Source organism: Gymnoscopelus braueri, assembly GCF_963280865.1.
Source record: "Gymnoscopelus braueri genome assembly, chromosome: 6".
NCBI lineage: Eukaryota > Metazoa > Chordata > Actinopteri > Myctophiformes > Myctophidae > Gymnoscopelus > Gymnoscopelus braueri.
This window is the reverse complement of record NC_137607.1, coordinates 24,130,341-24,151,638: the sequence shown is the minus strand read 5'-3', so window position 1 is coordinate 24,151,638 and position 21,298 is coordinate 24,130,341. Positions and strand designations below refer to the sequence as shown.

Here is a 21,298-nt window from a genome sequence, read left to right as displayed (position 1 = left end):
TGCAATGGGGACAATGACTATGGTATTCCTACACGTCGAGTAGCCAACAATGAACGTATCCAGGGATAAGCTTTTACACAGAGAGGGACAGCAATACCAATTTGACCTAATTCATTAACAGCTGCCTTTTTGTTGTAAACACACTTGTGAAGTAGGGAGGGCTCCTGGCTCACTACCATGTTCCAGTTTAGTAGGCATGGAGCAATATTATGATGGGGTAGAACTTGGGGTAAGGCAGGAAACGAGGGTGACAAAGCTGTCTCCATAGTCACTCAGCCTTCCAATTCTGTTCTGCAGCTGCAGAAAAAGAAGCTGCTGCTTTATGTCAAAGCCCTGCAGCGTCATTGTTTTGGTTTAATTTCTTATTTAGCTTCATTTCTAAAGTTCAGTTAACATTGTCCTTTGTGTGCCAAGAAAGTTCAATGACCCACAAGCCTGTGAAACTGATTTAATAACAGATTTGATACTGTAATTTCTTTCGGAAAAGAAGGCAGTATTTCAGGAACACGGTTTTACTCTGACGCCAGTGCCTTACATTTAACAGCCATCCATCCACCCATTTAAGAGCAAAAAACCTAATGGTGATGCTTTGAGTTGAGATAAGGAGAGCAAAACGAAGAGCAACAACTTGAGAGAAATACATACAGGGAAGGGTGTTTTTCGATCCAGGTAGAGGGAGCAGCTCAGGAATGCAGCAGTGGCTCAGAAAGCAGACATCCTGATGGGCGGCAGATGTTGGAAAATATTTCAGAGCAACATGTTCACTTTAGCCGAGAAGCCTTTCTAAAAATACACAAACATTCCCAAGCCATTTTTTTTGCATCCGCAAAAAGCATTTAATATACTTAAAAAATGCATGAAAACCTATGTTGCCGAGACAGCAGGGCACCTCTATCTGCAGAGCTCTTTCTGGTACAAAAATGCTTGGTGGAAATGAGTGTTAATCGCGTGCATTTAATGGGGGGGTTGAGCAGGACACGTTGCCTTTGATTGAGCTACATACCGCACAGGATGTGCCCACTGAGGTTTTGCAAAGTGCTCACATGAAAGACTCCTGAGGTTTACCTAATCATAAAGATGTGTGGCTTCACCTCTCAGTCTGGATTTACAGTCAAAACACTTCAAGGAGCTCCACTTTTTTGCTCCTTTTACTCTCTATTGCTTCTTGAGGAAAAAAACAATACCACATCAGTCCTTCACCCCTTTGCAAAGTGCAGTGTAATCAAACTGTCATTTGTCCTGTTAACTCAGTGTTAACTCGGTTATGTAACAGCATCTGGATCTGGATATCATGTGAGCAGTCTTTGCAGTCGTCCATAGCGTATCTACTTGATGTACAGCCACGTGGAGGAAAGAGGTTTGTATCACGGCATCTCTGATTTTGAGGACCTCTGGAAACCTAAAAATCACATTATTGTGAGGGATAAACACAGTTGGTCTACTTAAATCAAAATAAAAACCTACACTCAAGACACACACACACACACACACACACACACACACACACACACACACACACACACACACACACACACACACACACACACACACACACACACACACACACACACACACACACACGTGTGTGCATGCAATTACTGTAAATCACTCAGTGTCTACCTCATTCCCTGTGCCCAAAGTATATTTATATGACAAATACGTTAGAATTAAGGCTTCATTAAGCACTACGTAATGCGGTGCACCCAGAAGCTTACAAGGTAGAGAGTGGTCATTACAGTATTCTGGAAGCTGTGGAGCACTGATGTCAACTGTTTTACAGCCCTCTTGCCTATAACATCCAGGCTAATATTCTGTTAGGAATGGTCAAAACCAAACCACTAAAGTCCAAATGTCTGTCACTTCCTCTAAAACAGAGCCATCTACTGGCCCTGGTAGGAACATGCAGGCTGTGTTTGGATTATTTCTGTCTTAAAGAATGCAATTCATTAAGTCTGGTTATTATGGCCTGGTGTGAAAGGCACCTGTGTGTGCATGCCTCTCCATGTCAACGTGCCCACATCAAATAGAGATCAATAAACCCAGACATCAGAAATGACAGACAAGGAGTTGCCTGGTGGTTCAGTGGGTTGGTCCACAGATCATGCTATATGAGAGTGAGCACCTGGGTTTGAATCTGCCCCCCAACTTGTCTCATGTGTCTTTCCTCTCTCTCTGCCCTTGGTACACCGAACTGACCATGTCAAATAAAGCATTAGAATGCCAAAAAAAATATAAATGATAGGCATAACTATTCAGTGTGCTAAAGCTGAACGAGCGGCTGAGTTTATCAGGAGCATTAAATATGTCCCATCCATAAGAATTTCCATGAGATTGCATGAGAGCGAGAGAGGGATGAGACTGAGAGATCGGAGGAAGAGGAACAGAGGAATTGTCTGTTTAGTTGCAGTCCGTTTACTCAGTCTGACACTGTTCAGCTGCTGTGTGAAGTCAGTGACATGCAAGCAAGAAAAGATGGCTACAACCTCAATAGTGCAATAGTCAGAGGTCCTTCAAATCAGCGGTTATCAAACATTTTCATGTCAAGGACCCCCAAATTGATATGTATTTGACCGTGGGCCGAAATTTGAAAATATTTTGTGCCAGGGAGGACCCCTGTTTTATTTTTAAATAGCCATAAAATAGGGCCTTTCCTCATTTTGCTGGGGACCCCCTGGAACTCCCTCGAGGACCCCTGGGGGTCCCTGGATTCCATTTTGAGAACAAGTGCATCAAATCATATCGTAAAAGTCTAGGGGTGCCAGTCTGAGACACAATATGAGTATTTATTTACAAAAATGGGATTTAACAGAATAGTAATAACAATGAATAAAGTAGGTAACATATAGTTGTGGTCAAAATACATAGCTTGGTGATAACTGAGGATACCGTAATTGTTTTTATAAATATGGCATACAAGCTGGTTTTCTTAACTGCAATCAACTAGAATAATGCATGCCTCCTGTGAGTTTTTCTCCCAGCTTGTCGAGTGTGGCTGAGGATTTTCATGTGTGACATAATGTCAACAGACTCAGAGATGGGACTGTAAACGCTCCTAGTGACATCATCTCGCTTGCTTATAGCAGAATTTAAATCAAATGGGTTTCATGATGTCAGGGGGAATGGGATAGGGCTGGGTTGCACAAAAATATTTCATGTCTAAGTTAATCATTCTGATTTACTGTAGAATGGGATTCTGACATCCCGTGGTGCCAAGATGCCTGTGGGAAACTGGGGCCAGGCCTGTTAAAGCAGGGGCTCCCAAACATTTTCAGCTCGAGACCCAAAAGAGAAATTGGTGTCTCCCCGGGACCTAAACATACAAAAATACATTATGAATAAGTCACTTAAGCCCCATAAAAAAAAAAGCAGATCTCCAGTACAAGCTCACAACGCTCACAATTATGATTATGTGGTAATCTCAGGTAACTTTATACTGTAAGACCCATAGCACTAGCTACAGCCATTATTACCACATAATAAAACCTTGAAATAAGAACTCACCTTGACAATTGTCAAAGGTTTCACAGCAGACTAGAACGTCGTTGCCCCCCCCCCCCCCACTAATACTTGAATACAGATTCAAGTACACAATTGCTCCCAGATTAACTTTTTGCCGTTTTCAAATATGATGCTTTGTATGGTCCCGTTAATGTGAACCTTTCAGTAATATGTTTAAAAGATGCATCATTATCAGTCATCATGAGGGGATTATTAAGGCTAGGCCATTTTAAATCTGATGGTGGTTATTTGCATAAGACATTATTTTCCCTCTACAGGCACATGGTCCTGTTACATTCTCCCAACAGCTCTGAAGACATCCTGAATGTCAGCTTACTCCTAAATGTGTCATGTAAAATATTTACTTACAACAGTATATTGCCTATATAGTAAATCTCCCCAGAAGAACTGGAAGAGATTGATGTCAATGATATTACCATCAGTGCTCATGCACACGTACTCAAAACACACACATGCACAGAAAGGCTTGGTGACAGTGACGCAAGTCTGTTGAAACATCCGTCAGAACACCATCTGCAATTACATAAGAATAAGTGATGAACAGGCTTAAGGGAAAATCGGACTCACTTCTCTCCCAGGCTGCTGGTTTGTTAAGCCTGTCGCCACAGGGATGCTGGGTACTAGACTGTGATCATTTGTTCAAACAAACGAAGTGCTGATGGGAGAGGCAGTCACTGGACATCTGTGGACCCTGCCCAACTGAGACGATGGTGGAGAGAAGCCCCAAAGGGATTCATATTTATTGTTTTTTTTCCCCTCTGAGCTGTTGTCACTGCAACACATTGAAAGACTGATATTTTTTCTTTTTAACTGCAGCTCAGTGACTGAAGCAGTGAACTGCGGCTGCAAATTAATGTGCAAGGAACACTGTTTTGTAATTATTTAAGTTCTTTGAAAACTTAATCCTGTTCTGATTCCAAAATGCAAAAAATACTTCCTTGTAATGGTGCTACATTAGTTTTTGGCAAATCATGGCTTAATTTATGTTTATTGTGCTACATCAAAGACTCTGTTATGCTTAAACAAAAGGTGACTTTAAAATGTATAATTTATTTCCCATGCACACAAAGAATAATTTATTTCTAATACATTTTCTTTCACAAGCTGTATTTCTGAATAGAGCTAGCCACCATTAGTAGAGGATGCAGCTGTGTAGTTTTGCTGAGGACCTCAAAAAAGAGTGACATATTTTCCCACTCTACTGTCTCCTCCATGCTAGTTAATGCCTGGTTTCCACTATGTGGCCAAACTGCTTGTAAGGCCTTCATTACTCACTTTCACCCGTGACAGCTTTTCAGTGAATCTTTTCCATCTTGTTGCCTACAGAGATGCTTTGTCAACTGGGCAATAGTGGCAAGCGATGCTTTTGATCATGAATGGGCTTTATGACCTAGCCCTGGTGTGGAAAAGGGGCTAACAAGTGGGAACTATGACTCAAGGGTTCAAGTAGAAATGTCGTCTGCCAGCTGGCCTTGTTCCAGACTGCAATTAAGTAAACATACACGCATGCACATCAACGCACGCTCACATACCTTTATACATGCAGACAGAAATACAAAGACACAGACATAAAGGCAGATCAAAGCCACATGCACGCACGTGCGCACACGCACACGCACACACACACACACACACACACACACACACACACACACACACACACACACACACACACACACAAGCCTCTGTGTACCGTCAACAGCTAAACAACTGCTGATAAGCCAAGTGGAATGTAGTCAAACACATGTGCTCACAGTCAGATGTTATATCATTGATTGGACTCTTAGCTGCCTGTCTGCTTCTGGGATATGTCAAGATATGTCAAGGCACCATGTATCATGAGTCAGTTCCTCTTTTCTAAAGGTACAGTAATAAGCATCACAAGAAGACAATCATTTTAAATTGCTACTTGAGTATTTCCATTTTATGCTACTTTACACTTCCACTCAACTACATTTCAGGGGAAAATATTGTTCTTTCTACTCCACTGCTGTACGTTTATTTGACAGCTGTAGTTACTAGTTACTTTTCAGATGAAGACGACACAATGGATAATATAACAAGCTGTAAAAATACAACCAGAGGTTATCCCTCTGCTGGCTTGTGATCAAATAGTTTTTTTTTGCCACGGACATACAAAATGAGCAGTCAATAATATGAAAAAAAAGACACATAGACCTAGTTCTAAATGTATACTGGTGCACTCCTTATCTGCCATCGTGTCTAATGCCAATGCACTACACAATTTAGAATGATAGCATTTCAGCATTTGTCCATGTACGGACACATTGATGACCCCTGATACAACACATGATGAAAGATTAATGCAGTGTTTTCCAACCTTGTTGGCCCTTATGATATCTTACAAAAACAGTGTAATCAGGTCAGGGTCCCATTTCAGATGTCTGAGCTGAGCTGTTAACAGCTCCAACAAATAGTGATTTTATTTCTCTAAAATTCCCACATGGTTTCATTTCAATACATGTTCAAACGATCCCATATTTCACCAAATATGGATTAGAGAAAACATAGAAAAACTGAAAACAGATTTGTGTAACAGAACTTGTTTTTTTCTTCTGTCCTTTCCCATTAATCATCTAACGACCCCTCAGATCTATCTGGTGACTCTTTGGAGGGGCCCAACCCCTAGCTTGGACACCATTGGACTAAATTAGCCTTCAAACAAGCTCCACCTTCAGAAGCCACGAATAACATACTAGTTACACCCTGATGCTTCAATATTAACAATCTAATGATGACCAGACCAATACTTTTACTTAAATGCTTTAAGAACATTTTTCAACTAATACTTAAGGACCTTTACTTTTATTTTATTTTACACTGCTATATTGGTACTTTTACTTATGTAAAGGATCTGAGTTTTTCAACTTCTGTTTACGCTATTATGTTGTTGTTTTTTCAATCCACCTCTGTTTAAAAGCTGATTATTTCTACCACATACAACCCTGCTCATTATCCTAACTCTGAATCACTCAGTCACAGTCACTCAGTCACAGTCATGACTTCAAGGTAACCGCATGAACCTTGGCGTCCCTAAAATAGCATCTACAAGCTCACAACGTGCTGCGGTGTGAGCTTGTAGATCGGCTGTTTTCGGAAAAGAGATTTGGTGTGGAGGGAAAATAGGAGGGAGAAACCTAAACCAAGTGGTTTGGGTTTGAGCGGTAAATATCGAAGTAAAAAAAAGATCTTTTCAAAGCATGTTGGAAATGTTGCACTCTGCACTCGGACAAAGAACTTCAGCTGGGGCAGAAGAGAAACAACGTGTATTCTGTAGCAGATCTCAAGGGGAATCAGCAGGTGTTGTAAAAAATGTAAAAATGACATTGACATTACATCTGAGTGGATTGTCAAGCACACAACAGGGAGAAAAGCACTTGGACAACGACTCGCCTCGCTCCGTCTGGACTGTCAGATTGACAGAGGACAGGCCAAAATGGAACTAGTGAATCACTTCCTGTAAATTGCCTGCTGGGGACCGGTCTCCAAGGTGACTGCAGAGACACATTTACAACACTGATGGGTGGGTTTGCGCTAAACTGTGGCAGTGATGTCTGTCAGTCCTCAAGCAGAGGACCAAATAGCTCAATCCTACCATCCTTGCCACATTCAATTCATCCTTGCCACATTCAATCCTCAATCTTTCGTCAAGGTAGTTATGCACACTGCAGCATGTCAATAAGTTACATTGCAATAAATACTGTTTCTAGATGTCTCGGTCGGATCCAAAATATACACAGTCAAATCCTGAGGGTAAAATTAACTCTGAGTGTTCAAATGGAACCAAATGAAATGTGAAGGGTCCATTTGGTTTGACTAAAGAGTTGAATTCAGTGAGGTAGGAAATATTAGGCAGAAACCGATTCAAACATTAAAAAACACATCAATGCAGATGAAATGGGGCGGCCATAGCTGAGTGGATAGAGAGGCCAATCAAAAGGTCACCAGTTCTGTTCGACCCTAGGCTCATTCATTTACATCTCTAAATGTCCCTAAGAAAGACACTTAACCTCTAACAGCTCCACACCGAGAGCTCATCTGAGCAAGACATCTGCTGGATGATGGCAGAAAAATATTTTCTCCTCAGGATCATACAACACTTACATTTAATTTAGTAAATTTACTAAAAGTCCCTTTTATTGTATTTGTTTTTATCTGGCTTGATAAATGACAGTCAATGTGCCTAATAAGAACCATGTGGATATACTGTACAATATAGGAAGACATAAGGCTTTGTGCTTCAGTACCTGCAAACTTGAGCCCTATTCTGAATAAAGCCAACGCAGCAGAGCCGTTTCTCAAAGCAGGTCTCATAAAATAACAATTATGCCCAATGCAATTGAACTCTGCCCACCAAATCAAGGCTAATTACGTGCAAGCCAGCTTCAGAAATATCAAGGGGTAATTTAATGAAAGTGGAGGCATTATTTCCAATGCGTTGTGTTCCAAAACGCTAAAAACAGCACAGACTGAATTTTAACAGCAAACAGAAACAAAGGCACTTCTTTTTTGTGGTTTCATTGAGTAGTTTTTATTGAGATAGAAAATTAAGAGTGCTGCTAAAATGAAAATGGGTGGTATTTTCAACCCTGGCAAAGCTACGGGAAAAGAAGTAACAGATGTGTAAGAAACAGGAATTTTGCCAAGAGGGAGAGATGCACTGTGATCGAATTGATGACATCTTATTGCTTCAAACTATGGTACAAAGTGTGCTGTACCGTACCATGCTTTAATGAGCATTTTCCTCCATGCTGGATGGACAGTCTGCTTGAATGTTATATAACTGTTCCATTCCATTAAACAGCCACAAACCACCACCACCTTACCCACAACCCTACCTGCCAATCTTGAGAGGTGAGTCTATTTTTACTGCTTTGTTTCCCTTCAGAAATAGCATGTCACGTCATCTGACGCCAGTAAACAATTGTAGAACGTTAATGGCCGCCACTGGATCCTGGCACACTAGTTGGCACGATGAGGCCTAACACAGCAGCAACCTGGGGCGTCTCTGGCCCACAATTCCCTCCTACAGGCAGGCAGGAAGCTTCAGCAAGGGGGTGATTTGAGGGGAAATGAGAGGTGAACCTGGAGGCATCCTTGTTGTACACACAATCAAACCGTTGACAAATCTCTCGTTAGCTATGGAAAATGTGTGGAAACAACTTACCTGCCCTCCCTTGTTAATTATACTGTAAGGTACAATAAAAAGCTGCGGGAAATTGAATATTTTATTGTCAGAAAACAATTTTGAGAGACGCCAGCGCTTTTGCTGAGGGACTGCAATTCAACGCTTGCCTATCACTGTTGTTCTACGCGCAAGATTAGAAAGAACAATTGTACAACAAAGCATTAGATAAGCATTAAAACAGCATCGCAGGCCGAGCAATAAAGATGTAAGGGCCTCTGGGTGCCGCATGGGAGCGGGGTGCACAGTGGGATGTGAGATCATCACCCCTCCCTGTGCTTGGGTTAAAAAATGCGTCACCACAGACTAGACATCAAAGCCAGCCCATCCATAGGGGTTAAACTTCCAAAGGGGTTAACGGAGGTTATAAAAACACATACATACACAGAGAAGTCCCTACCAGTGAGTTACACTTTCAGTTATTATTACTGGCTCTCTGTCGGCGCAATAAACTAACATTACGTTAGAACAACAAGGCATAGAGGCGGTGTATATGCACACAAAACCACATATGGGACCGCTTCAAACGCGCCAGAAAGAATAGCACTCTCCGCACTTTCGAGACAGTACAGCTTGTTAATTAGATGATATATAAGACCATAAATGTAGCACAAGAAAAAACAAATGTGAATCGCTGCCAAAGGAATTATGAAGACATTTGTTATTTTCTGTATGTATGGTATGAGCTAAGACTTGGTAATAGTCTCTCCTTGACACAATTGAGCAACTGTTTCAGCTTCATCAACTGGGGGTGGTGGGGAAGGATACAGATGTTATCCCACACTCTTCAGTTAAAATATAGTCAAGGGGAACAGTTTGCACATTTTAGAATTAACCATGGATAAGCCTTAGTGTCTTTTAATCCTCCTGAATAGCCTGCATTTAGATTTATTTTGTGAGATGACCATGAATGATTATGATTAATGATGTTAAGCATACCCCGTAAATCCTCAGTGTTTATTTACCCATTTATACATTGCACATTAACACTCAAAGTCCTTAGCCCAAGTGAGGGAGTTCCAAGTATCTCAGGGCTTTATTCTCGAGTGAAGGGAGGATGGAGCTTGAGAACAGCTGGAGAATCGGACCAGCGGGAGCAGGATCGCGTTCACTTTACCACACCGTTGTGATGAAACGGTGAGTTGAGCCATAAGGCAAAGCTCTTGATCTACCTGTCAATCTTCATTCCTACCCTCACCTATGGTCATTAAATATGGAATATAACCGAAAGTACGAGACTGGGCATACAAGCGCCCCTGGCATCTCTCTTAGGGATGAGGTGAGCAGCTCAGTCATTCGTGAGAGAGTCTGGAGTAGAGCCGCTGCTACTTTTTGTAGAAAGCAGCCAGTTGAGACGGTTCGGGCATTTAGTAAGGATGCCTCCTAGTCACCTCCCCAGGGAGGTTTTCCAGGCACGTCCAGCTGGCAGGAGGCTACAGGGCAGACCGAGGACCAGATGGTGGGATTATATCTCCATGCTGGCCTAAGAACGCCTCGGGATCTCCCAGTGAGCTGGCTTATACGTGGCCAGGGAAAGGGAAGTCTGGGGTCCCCTGCTGGAGCTGCTACCTCTGGGACCCGACTTTGGAATGGTTGAAGATGGATGATATATTTCCAAAATCAAAAGGGTTAAAGGACAAACATATACAAAAGGATTTCTCAAAATTGTACTTTATTGAGTAAAGTGTCCACAGGATATATAATCAAACAAACAAAAAAATAAACAAAATACTGCAATAACATCTTTGCATAATAGAGTTGTCATCTGAACCACTCAGACATCTTTGTATAACATTATGTAGGGACTGAAAACATTCTCAGCTTGTATTAAGCCTATTGTATACCGACAACAGATTGATTTATTGACTGCCTGACAGCAACATCTGTCTCTTTATTTCATTTCATTAAAGACATCTGCTGCATGGCAATATCATTCCTATCCATGGGATTTATTGACTGGGTTTTGTCATTGTGATGACTGGTATGAACTAACAGGCCCGCAAACCACTCTCTTTTCAGTCTCCTCCTCCTCCGGAGAGTGCTGAAGTTTTGCTGACCTCAGCACTCTTTATGACTGCCCCATTGTCACCAGCAGGAGCGTCGGTATGCTCATTTACACACTCGGACCTGCCCTTGTCATCATGCTTGCCATTACTAGAGGCATCATCGTCGACATTGTCAGCCAACTCATATTTAGTCCCCTTTGCATCAGAAACTAAATTAGCATGCCGCGTGTCATTGTCATAAGCCACGCCACTCTTAACGAGGGAATCATCTTCAGCATTGTTTACCACCTCTTCCTTGTCTTCATCATCACTGTCCAGGACCTCTCCATCCTCCAACTCCTCTTCCTCTGCATCCCTCTTGGCTCTTTTAGGCTTTGGCGGTTCAAGTTCAGGACAGATCTCTTGGACGACACCGCTTGCTGCAGGGGTGCAAGGTTCTTGTTGGCATGGCGGGATTTGGGTCACTTCCCTCCTGCCTGGGGCTGCCCCGTGACTCTTTGTCGTTAAAGTACTGTGGGCTGACGCAGGTTCCACTGGAACAAACAAGTGTACATGGCAAGTGTGAGTGTACACGGAGATATGCAAAAGCAGCAGTCTCACAAACTCAAAACATGTGTGACTAGTTTGTGTTTGCACTGTACCAGGGTGGCACACACGCATGGGCAAACACTGACATGCCCTCACTGACATGCCCTGACATCCTCAGTGTTAATCTAAATGAGTAAAAATTTACCTGAGAAAATGTTAAAGAGAGGACTTTTCTTTTTAATGTGTGTGCGCACACCCACACATATACAGAGCAAAGATAGACAATGCCAATAAAGAGATGACGCTATGGTTTGGCTTCCCAATTGCCTCCCAATTGAGCCTGTGTGCCAAGCCTTGAGCTATGCAATAAAGTAGGGCGGACATTTGTGAAAGATGCAGTGCAGAATGCGACAGCAGATTGACAATTACACGCAATTACTCCCAAAAAAAAAAACGACATTTTGTTGAATTATTAAATGCATGCAAAGATGCAACTGAAGCCACTACTACATGTGACAACTGCTTCAGTTTCACATCACATACTGTATCAGGTGCTTCCATTTTTGTATCTTTGCCTTAACCGCTGTCAATTATATGAATCACATGAAGCCTATGAGATAATTAAAGGTGCTGTAAGTCAAATGAGAAATGAATAAGTGAAACTTAAAATGAGTGTTAAATAGCTATATATTCTGATAGTAATCATTGATATAGAGTCTTTGTTCAATAACATGGGTCTCCACGTCTCTCCAGCCCTTTAGTAAACATTTTTTTTTTTTTTACAATAACACTCATGCAGGATACGAGATAAACAAGTGAAATTGGAAATGATTAACAAAAAAAAGAAAAGAAAGAGCTGATAGAATTGCAACTGGAACAGTATTAAATGGAAGCTGTTAAATGGGTACTCTTTCCTGATTGGATGAAATTGGCAACCCACCTGAAAACACATTTTCTGTTTACTAAAGTGCTGTTGATATGGAGAGACCCCTGTTACTGAACAAACACTTTACAGTCTACACCAATGATTACTATCAGAATATAAAGATTTACCTACCACCATCGACACGTTGACAAGCTCTAGGTTAATACATGTTAAAGGGAAAAAATAAAGGGTTTTTCCTTTTTTTGTATACGCACCATACTGTATGTACCATGGGGGGGGGGGGGGGGGGGGGGGCAGGAGGGATATAATATAATATATATATATATTATATATGTATTTTTTTTTCTTCTTCTTTTGAGTTATGTAATTGTCTGTATGTTGCATGTTGTATGTGGGATCGGGTGGGGGGTAGATGTAAGGGCACAAAAATACTTTTTTTTTAAAAACTTTTGACATCCTATGGCTTTTGGATTCCCTTGTACTTTGGAATCCCTTGATTCCCTTGTACCCTTGTGCAATAAATACATATTTAAAAAAAAATAATAATATAAAGATTTTACTTTTGAGCAATAAACTTTTGTAAGACAAAAAATATCACCTTTAAAGCATGTTTTCCATTACTAGAGGCAGAGGACAAAGCAAAAGATCTCTGTCCACTGACTGTTATCCTGTTAACTATCCCTGGAGCCTGCCAAAGCCGGCTCAAAACGTTTAAGCTGTGTGATCAAAAGCTTATTGAAAATCATTGTCCAGGCGAGAAATAATTTGTTTTGAATTGCTCTCCTGGGGGAAAGTGAGTGACATGAACAAAGAGTTAGCTGCATTCAGTCCTGAAATCGAAATCAAGATAGTGACCAACCACATGCAACATGCCTGGAGGTTGCTATGTCATCAAGACTATAGTTACTCTTGTAGCTCATAGCCTCCCTGGACGCCCCAGCTACCAGGGTCAGATTACTCTTTATCACCTCCTGCCCAGATCCCCCAGGCCACGGTATGTGGAATTATCAGCATATCTCCACGATTAACAGTACGGCAAAGCAGCTTAGCGCTACGGCCTTATCATTGAAAACACACACAGGCACTAAATTTACCTTCTGTGTCATTCAGCCCCTCGGATTCTGACAATTTAATAATAGAGGCCCCAGTGGGCTCTTTTGTGAGCATAGATCTGAGCTGGCACAAATCGCTGTAAGCTCCAGGGTGATAGGCGGTAGTCCTGTGCAATGGCTGGCAGGCATCTCTGGACAATAACCACCTCAAACTGGATGCTGTATGAGGACCGCTGGGCTTAAGCCTGACCAATAAAAGGAGAGGCAACACAGCTTTTCCCCTCCTTTGGCAATTTCCCCTGGGATAAATAAAGTTTCTATCTTTTCTGACATTTCACAACTCATGCTGTCACTGTTTGTTATGTCAGCCATCTTTGATCCTCTCTTTGGCTCCGACTCCAGCTGAGATTGGCCTGGTGTGTCTGACGTTACGCAGGACACACTTGTTTCCTACAGGGTAGTGTCTTGTCAGAGTGATAAATAAGGGGACAGGGAGCCTTAAAGCGGCTGTCAGAGACACCGGGACATGATACAATGCCTATGGAATTGGGGTGGGGGGGTGGGCTTGCGTGGGGGTTGCCATTTTGAGGCTAAATGAGGATAGACTCATGTCACGTCTCCACCCTGTGAGAGATTAGCTGCTTGAAAGTGCAAAAGCCCGGTTCACATTTTGTCACACAACAGTGCTGCGCGTCGAACATAGTCGACCTACAAGCCTGACACGACACCGTCTTAAGATGGAGCATGCACTAGGCTTAAGCAGAAAGAGAAAGAAGTAGATTACCCACTTAAGCCTTATTTTAAATTTTCTAAAATATTCAAACAATTTAAAAATGTAAGCAAAAACAAAAAGGTATGTAGATCTGCTCTTTTTGAGAAATTCACAGACATTTGGGATGCCAGGGTTAAAAGTGGTTAAGCAAAATAAAATAGAAACTATAAAATAATAAATTACACTTGCCTATTTTAGCTAGATAAGCCATGGTAAATCAAAGAATATTTCTTTGATACACGTGTGTTAATCAAGAGTTAATACATGGGTATCATCAGCATAGTATTGCCCATGATGGTATTCAAAAGTGTGGTTACCTGCTCCTCTCAATGGATAGTCTGAGAAATTGTCTCTGAGAACAATGTGGAGCACCGGGTATTCAATCAGCGTTTTGTAGGTCAGATTGTCCCTTAAGCTCTTCCCAAGGTCGAGCTCATGATACCTAGCATAGAAAAACAAGAAAACAACACCTTACAACAATGTATTTGACCGCAGACCCCCATCTGAAAATATTTTGTGCCAGGGACCCCCATACAAGATTTGTTTTGTTTCCTCAAGATTCCACATTTCCTCAAGATTGAAAAAAAGGAATAGCAGATCTACAAGCTCACAACATGTGGCATCATGATGCGTTGTGAGCTTGGAGACTAAGATCGGCTATTTTCAAAGATGCGATGACTGTAGGGTTAAAGTTGTTAAACTGATTTTGATGCTGTATCAAATAATTTAGCCTGGACCCCTTGTACCCCCCTCAAGGGCCCCTGGGGGTCCCCAGACCCCACTTTGAGAACCACTGTGTTACAAGACAGACATACACTGTAGAAATAAACATGCCAGACATGCCAAGTTGCAACAAAAAGCAGCTCATACACAGTAAAAAATGTTAAACGGACCAGTAAGGATTTCGCTGTACACAATCATAATTACAAAGGAAGTGCATTTTGTTGCTGTTAAGGTTATAGAGACTGAGCAGTAGCTCTAGTAGAGAAAAATGGCGGGTGGTGTTGACATTCTGTACTTCGCAACAGCAGCCTTTTATTCCCAGCAGCCTGCGATGAGCTGATGGCTGGGACTCTTTCGAGGATTGATAGAGAGAAGAGTCATGGCTTGGCAGAGCCAAGACCCTGCTTGGCGGAGCGTCTTCATCTCAGGGATGAAAACTGACTTTAGCCGAGAGTCAGTAATATCTCTTAAAAACACGCAACACTTGAGGCATATTTGTCTCCACCCTCCCCCCCCTCCTCTTCCTGCAACACTGAGATGACATCAGTTAGGTCTTGTCTCAGAGTAGTCCTGTCATGCATTAGGGGCGGTCATAAATCATGATGTTAAATAGTTGACAGTGCTCTAGGGGGACACGGTTTGCCTCCACGCTTGACCAACTCAGACCATCCAGCTTAAAGTCTGTCATCACCAGAATCCGAGGCATGATTACAGTCCTGATGTATGGGGAGCAGGGGAGCACCCACCGCACCCCCCACCGACTGCTGAGCACAAGGGAGACAGGGCGAGGACTGTGACATCCATCGTTTGTTTTGCTAAAAGCACAGATTCACTGAGAACCAGGCGCACACCCACTCCCCAAGCCAATCAAAGCACTGGGACGTAATGTGACATTTACAGGTCTTTACAACTGGGCCAGGTTCCAAGAAACGCTCCCCCCCCCCCCCCCCAGAGAGAGAGCGAGAGAAAAAAAATAGATTCTCTGGGGTGGGCAAGGGATCATCTCGCTTAATCCCACAAGTCAACAGTAATATCTGTTGGCATTTCCTGCAGGAAAGGATGAAGGAAAAAGATTCACATGGAGAAAAAGAGATACTCTGTGGGCTGGCATAGCTGAGAAATAGTTGAGCCACTTCTCAACACGGACAGAATAAACTATGCTACAGCACAGCTTAGTTTGAGTGTATCATGCCTTTGAGTAGAGTTACAATGCATGTAGAGTACAGGTATCAACCCTATTCATTTCAAGGACTCCCAGTTTGATCATACCATTGACAACCATTTGATAACCATTTTTTTTTGTTTTTCAATCTCTGGAATCCCCATCTACACTGTGAAATCCTCAATGTTTAACTCGGAGTGTACACATGGAACCAAATGGACCGGGGACCACCAGGGGTCCAAATGAACCCTTACGGGTACATCTGCTTCCATTTGTCTACTCTCAGAGCTATAGACCCCGCAGTCCATTTGGGCCCACAAATGGGCTATAGTGGGCAACTGGGCATACCGTTTGGTGTATTCCGATATGACAATATTGACAAAACTCCAATAGGTATGAATCGAGTGAGGGATTAAAACAATACATAAAATAAGTTTGAGTTCCATATTTGAAGGTAAGTATGTGTACAGTTTGTCTGCACATTATGTAAGGGGTGGGTACACCTTTACATAATGTGCAGGAAAAAAACACCATACTGTACTTCTGAGATTGTAAAGAACTTGTTTAAAGCTGGTATACACAAAAGGTTTGCAAACTTCTCCAAACTGAACAAGAGGGTGGAGGAAGAGTGCAGCAAACATGGGGATTCTACGATGGCCACATCGGCATTGTGCACACAACAGTACAAATCTTTGGCATGCGTTTCATTGTACATTTTGATGTTTTTAATTTGTGTGGCTAAACAAACAAACTAAAACAACGGCATTTGTAAACAACCCAGGACGGGCTTGATGGCAAAACAGATTGCAGCTCCCTGTGGTGTGGATGGAACTGTAGATCTCTGGCCACTGCTAAAGCACTTCTGGTTGGCTGGCCGGCTGGCTGGGATAAGAACACGCACACATCTGTTCTCTATATAGTGTTCTAGTAGTGAATGAACACTATGAACACAATGAAGACTGGTGTACTCTCCTGGGGTTTCCTATTGTTTTCCTGTCTACTCTGCTATCACTGATATATATTTTACTAGTGCCGTCTCTCCCCTTAGAGTGTCCATGACCAGACCAAGTCCATGTATATGGCAGTCATTGGGTTCTCATTAGGGCTGTGAATCTTCTGCTATCTCACGATTCGATTCCGATTCTTGGGGTCACGATTCCGATTTTTTTCGATTTTTTCAAAACAAACAATTCTCGATTCAAAAACGTTTTTTTCCGATTCAAAAGAGATTTTTTTTCCGATTCAAACGATTCTCGATTCAAAAACGATTCTCGATTCAAAACGATTCTTGATTCAAAACATAGGATTTCAGGATCTACTCCAATCTGCTGGCATGAGAACAGAGTACATTTATGTAGCTTTTATAATTGTAAAGGTTTTATCGACTGATAATAATGTAAACACACAAAGGTAAATCCAAGATCCTCCCCCCCCCAATATATATATATATATATATATTTTTTTTTAAATGAGAATCGATTCTGAATCGTCCAACAGTAGAATCGCGATTCGTATTCGAATCGATTTTTTCCAACACCCCTAGTTCTCATGCTACGACGGTGTTGCGCGCCCATAATAACGGATACAATTTGAAATGTTGTGAGCTTGTTGATTGGCTATGTGCCGGTGCACGACACTGGCACGCATAAAATACAAATCAGGCTTCAGTCGTCACATGTTTTAAAACTGTGGTTGGGATTTTGTTTCATGGACTGCTTGTTGTTTATGTGTGCTTTTCTTGTCATGCTCATTGCACAGCCTACATGTTGAAGTGTTTTTTTTCCGGGACAGATCCCCTTTAGAGTAGCACGAGTCCAATACATCCACAAAGGGGCAAGAGCAAGAGTGGGAGAGAGTGAGAAAGTGATTTATCCAGGTTAAAGATATTACCAGACTATTGCAGTAGCGTTTAGCAATTACGCAATATGTCCTGCTGTTATAATTACCCAGCTGTTTTATGAACAATGTCTATAATAAGCTATACACTGCAAATAGCCTGAATAGAAGCATTCACCGTAAAAATGCTGAGGAAGAGCATGTAGACAGGTTTAGCAGCGTTAAGGAGAGGGTATACCGCAAATATGTGAGAGAAAGCAGTATTTGGCGAGACAGGGACAATTGGGTTTTAGAGATTCAGAACATGAGTTGAGAAAAACAGTAGCGCCTTTTACACAGTCTGTTCATGGCATGAATGTTGCGCAACAACGCTCGGGTGGTGCAGCGGCCTGCTCACCACCGCAGAGTTTGTGAGTAAGAATCCACCGTGGATTTGTCAAGCGTCTATACCAGGGGTGGGCAACTTTGATGATGAGAGGGCCACTATGTTTCCACACTCACTCCAGAGGGCCACATTGCATATACTGTCGGGCAGAAACCTCTTATCTCCATATTTTAACTTTTTCAGTAAATTAATGCCGTACTTCGCCATTCTATGTCACACAAAAGTAGCAGAAATAGCCGATCTACAAGCTGAAAACGTGTGCCGTTTTCAGCTTGTAGATCTGCTAATTTTTTTATTGGAATCCAGATTTTTTTTGCAATTTTTCAAGTGGAATCCTGAAAGGTTACATTTTTATTTAATTTCAAATGCATTTATGAACTTAAATACGAATACATTGGACATAGAAAAGAGTAAAGACAATAGAATTGTAATACTAGTCATTAACACATTTACCGCCGGGCCCGTAGTTCTACGGGCCGTTAAATCCAACGGTTAAGCGCCGATCCCGTAGCCTACGGGCTGTGGTGCTTTTTCCTTTTTTTCGATTTTTTTTTTTTTTTCAATTTTCTAGGGGGACCATTTTCAGTGTAACACCACCCGATGTCGACCGGAAGTGCGATCTCGTTTTTTGTTTCCCGTCTGTCTCCATTCTAAGTCGTACACAAAAACCCCTGTAAAAGCCCCTGTAAACATGTAGTTTTTCATCCTCGCATTTCCCATGTTAACATAAACGATCAGAACTCAAACATGGCGGCTCCGTTTGACACGCGGTCTCGACGAGTAGACACCAGGACATGTGCCCGTTGTTTACAAACAGTGGATCGCGCAATCTAAAGGATTTTAACGGGGCCTATGGCGACCTGAAAAAAACAAAAAACAACAATAAAACGTTGGCACTGGTGAGTACATTATGAGATTAACCTCTGGCGGTCAATGTGTTAAGCTACTAATATAGAGTGAAGTAATTAAAGTGGGTCATGTTTGCATGTTTGGAATTGTAACAGCTGAAATCTGTCTAATATATCAGTATTCCGATATTAACCTGCAGCCCGCATTAAGTGAAGGTGGGGGCCGCATGTCACCAGTTGCCCATGTATGGTCTATACCAATCTGGGAACCCAGAGCCAACTGAAAAGGAAAAACAGCGACCTCTGCTGTTTGTTACTATCTCAGTTAGCTCTGGGGGGAGCAAAATGGAGCACCCGTGCGCAAGGAAACCGGGGTTTTGGTCTACCTTCAGCCTTTCACTTCCGGTGGTGCGACTATGTTTTCATTCCCACTAACAATATTTCTACACGGAACACTAACACCACTTCTCCCAGAGAACATGGATCGTTTTGGTTATAAGCCCACTTGTTTCTATGATGAAAGAGCAAGTTAAAATGTGAATATCTTTCCGTGGTTTTGTCTGCTCCGCGGACGCTATTGTTAAATTAGTTTCGGTTGGTTTCCAGTGGGGAAGGATCGACGGACACGTGAATACCGCCCACTACATTTGATTGGGTAAAGCGCGGCCTGCTTCCTGATCTGAAGGCACGCCCACTTGTAGGTCAGTGCGTACACGTTACCTCCCCGACAGATTCCAACGCAGAGCAGAATCTGTTCTTGAGAGATTAGGTCTATACAAACACAATTGGCCCGTGTTCGGGGGAGGGAAGCTGGGCAGGGAAGGGGGGGGGGTATTTGTCACTGCAGGTACTCCTATATACTTGCTGGGGCGGGAGGTGTAGGATGAAGGCTCTAGATCCTCCCGGTGGAGGCTCCTCACTGGCAGGTGAGTCAGTAGGTTACAACAGCAGTGACGACACACAAAATATGTGTAGGGAATCAATTGGCATAATAACTAAATTGAAAAATGAATGACTGAATAAATGAACGAACGCAGTGTGTGAATGGAGAGACCCCATACATATCTCTACTTAACGTTGAGTATAATTGAACCATTATACATGGCATCTCTCGATTCCGTAATGATTCCGCATGCCATATAAAAGCACACATAGAGGGCAGCATTATGCCGTATTTTTGGGTTCTGTGTAAAAAAAAACAAAGCTAGTATAATAACAGATCTTCTTTACTGCAATATTGCAGGATCTTGGTATAAAAGGGTATACAAAGTATAATATCTGGACGTGTGTGTGTAAAAATGGCCCTATTAATAATATACACTCCAGATTCTACTGTGAATATTAAAAGTAGTGTTTTGTGACATAATGAAGAGAGGAGCAAGGCCTAGGGTATCAGCTGTCGAATGAATAAAAAAACAAATAAACATTAAAAAAACATAACAAAAACAAACATGCAGCAGTGTGAATGGTCCTATTGATGATGCATGGTCTGCCTACTTTCCAGTAAGAGGATGTTGACTGTTTGTACAGCTAAGTTTAGTTTAGGACAGGGGATGCTTTATTTGATGCTTTATTTGATCGCTCTTGAAATTCCAGCAGACATTGAGCAGGCAAAAAAAGAGAAATATTGAACACAAATGACCTTCATTGTCCTTTCAGCTGTACGTTTTCTTTCAAACGCATCCTTTTAGACGTGGCCCCACAGAGTTATACTCTATTGGCCCCAGGTGACCTCGCTATGGCTGCACTAGTCAGAACGCCAAAAAAAAGATTAAAATACAAAAAAATATATAATAAATAATTTGCGGTTTTGTATTGCTAAAAAGAAAACCTGATGTAATGAAAAATCTAATCCCTGTTGCACACCTGCATAGCCTGAAGGCATGTCCCTCTAGGGCTTCATCTGCCAAAACAACTGAAGAAGCTCGAGTAGCTTCCCAAGAAAGGATTAAAACACACACTCACACTCACACACACGCGCGCACACGCAAACATGTAAAATGTTGTTTGTGTAAAGCAAAACATGACGTCATAATTTTAATCGTATGGCCCAAAATGAAGGGCCCCCCTCCACCAAAAGGACTGCTTTATTCCCAGGGAGGAGGCCACCTAGTGCTTGTGATGCACTGAACCTTACTTGGGACCCTTGCAAATGGGATGTGACTCTTGTTCGGAAGGGGCCTCTCTTCTTATTAGAGTTATGGTTTTCGGCCCTGGCCCCGTTATGTAACTGTACCCATCTAATATGAGGTAATTCCACCTTGACCATATTTCTGTCCTACTTAGAAAGCATAATGTTGACAATAAACACTTCGTAAAAATGTAATACTGAACTGAGGCCCCTGTTATACAAGCCCATATAAATAGATATGACA

The 21,298-nt window shown here is 42.0% G+C and overlaps 1 protein-coding gene across 2 annotated transcripts in view; it reads right to left on the bottom strand.

Moving 5' to 3' along the window:
* Positions 1-10,366: 10,366 nt before the first annotated feature.
* Positions 10,367-21,298, bottom strand: part of znhit6 (zinc finger HIT-type containing 6) — a 50,837-nt gene continuing 39,905 nt past the window's right edge. For both annotated transcript variants that reach the window (XM_080430729.1, XM_080430730.1), the window contains 2 exons: positions 14,287-14,411; positions 10,367-11,264 (listed from right to left, as the gene is read on the bottom strand). In XM_080430729.1, coding sequence (XP_080286855.1) covers positions 10,741-11,264; positions 14,287-14,411 — 649 coding nt within the window. In that variant the 3' untranslated portion in view covers positions 10,367-10,740. The remainder of the gene's footprint in view (positions 11,265-14,286; positions 14,412-21,298) is intronic.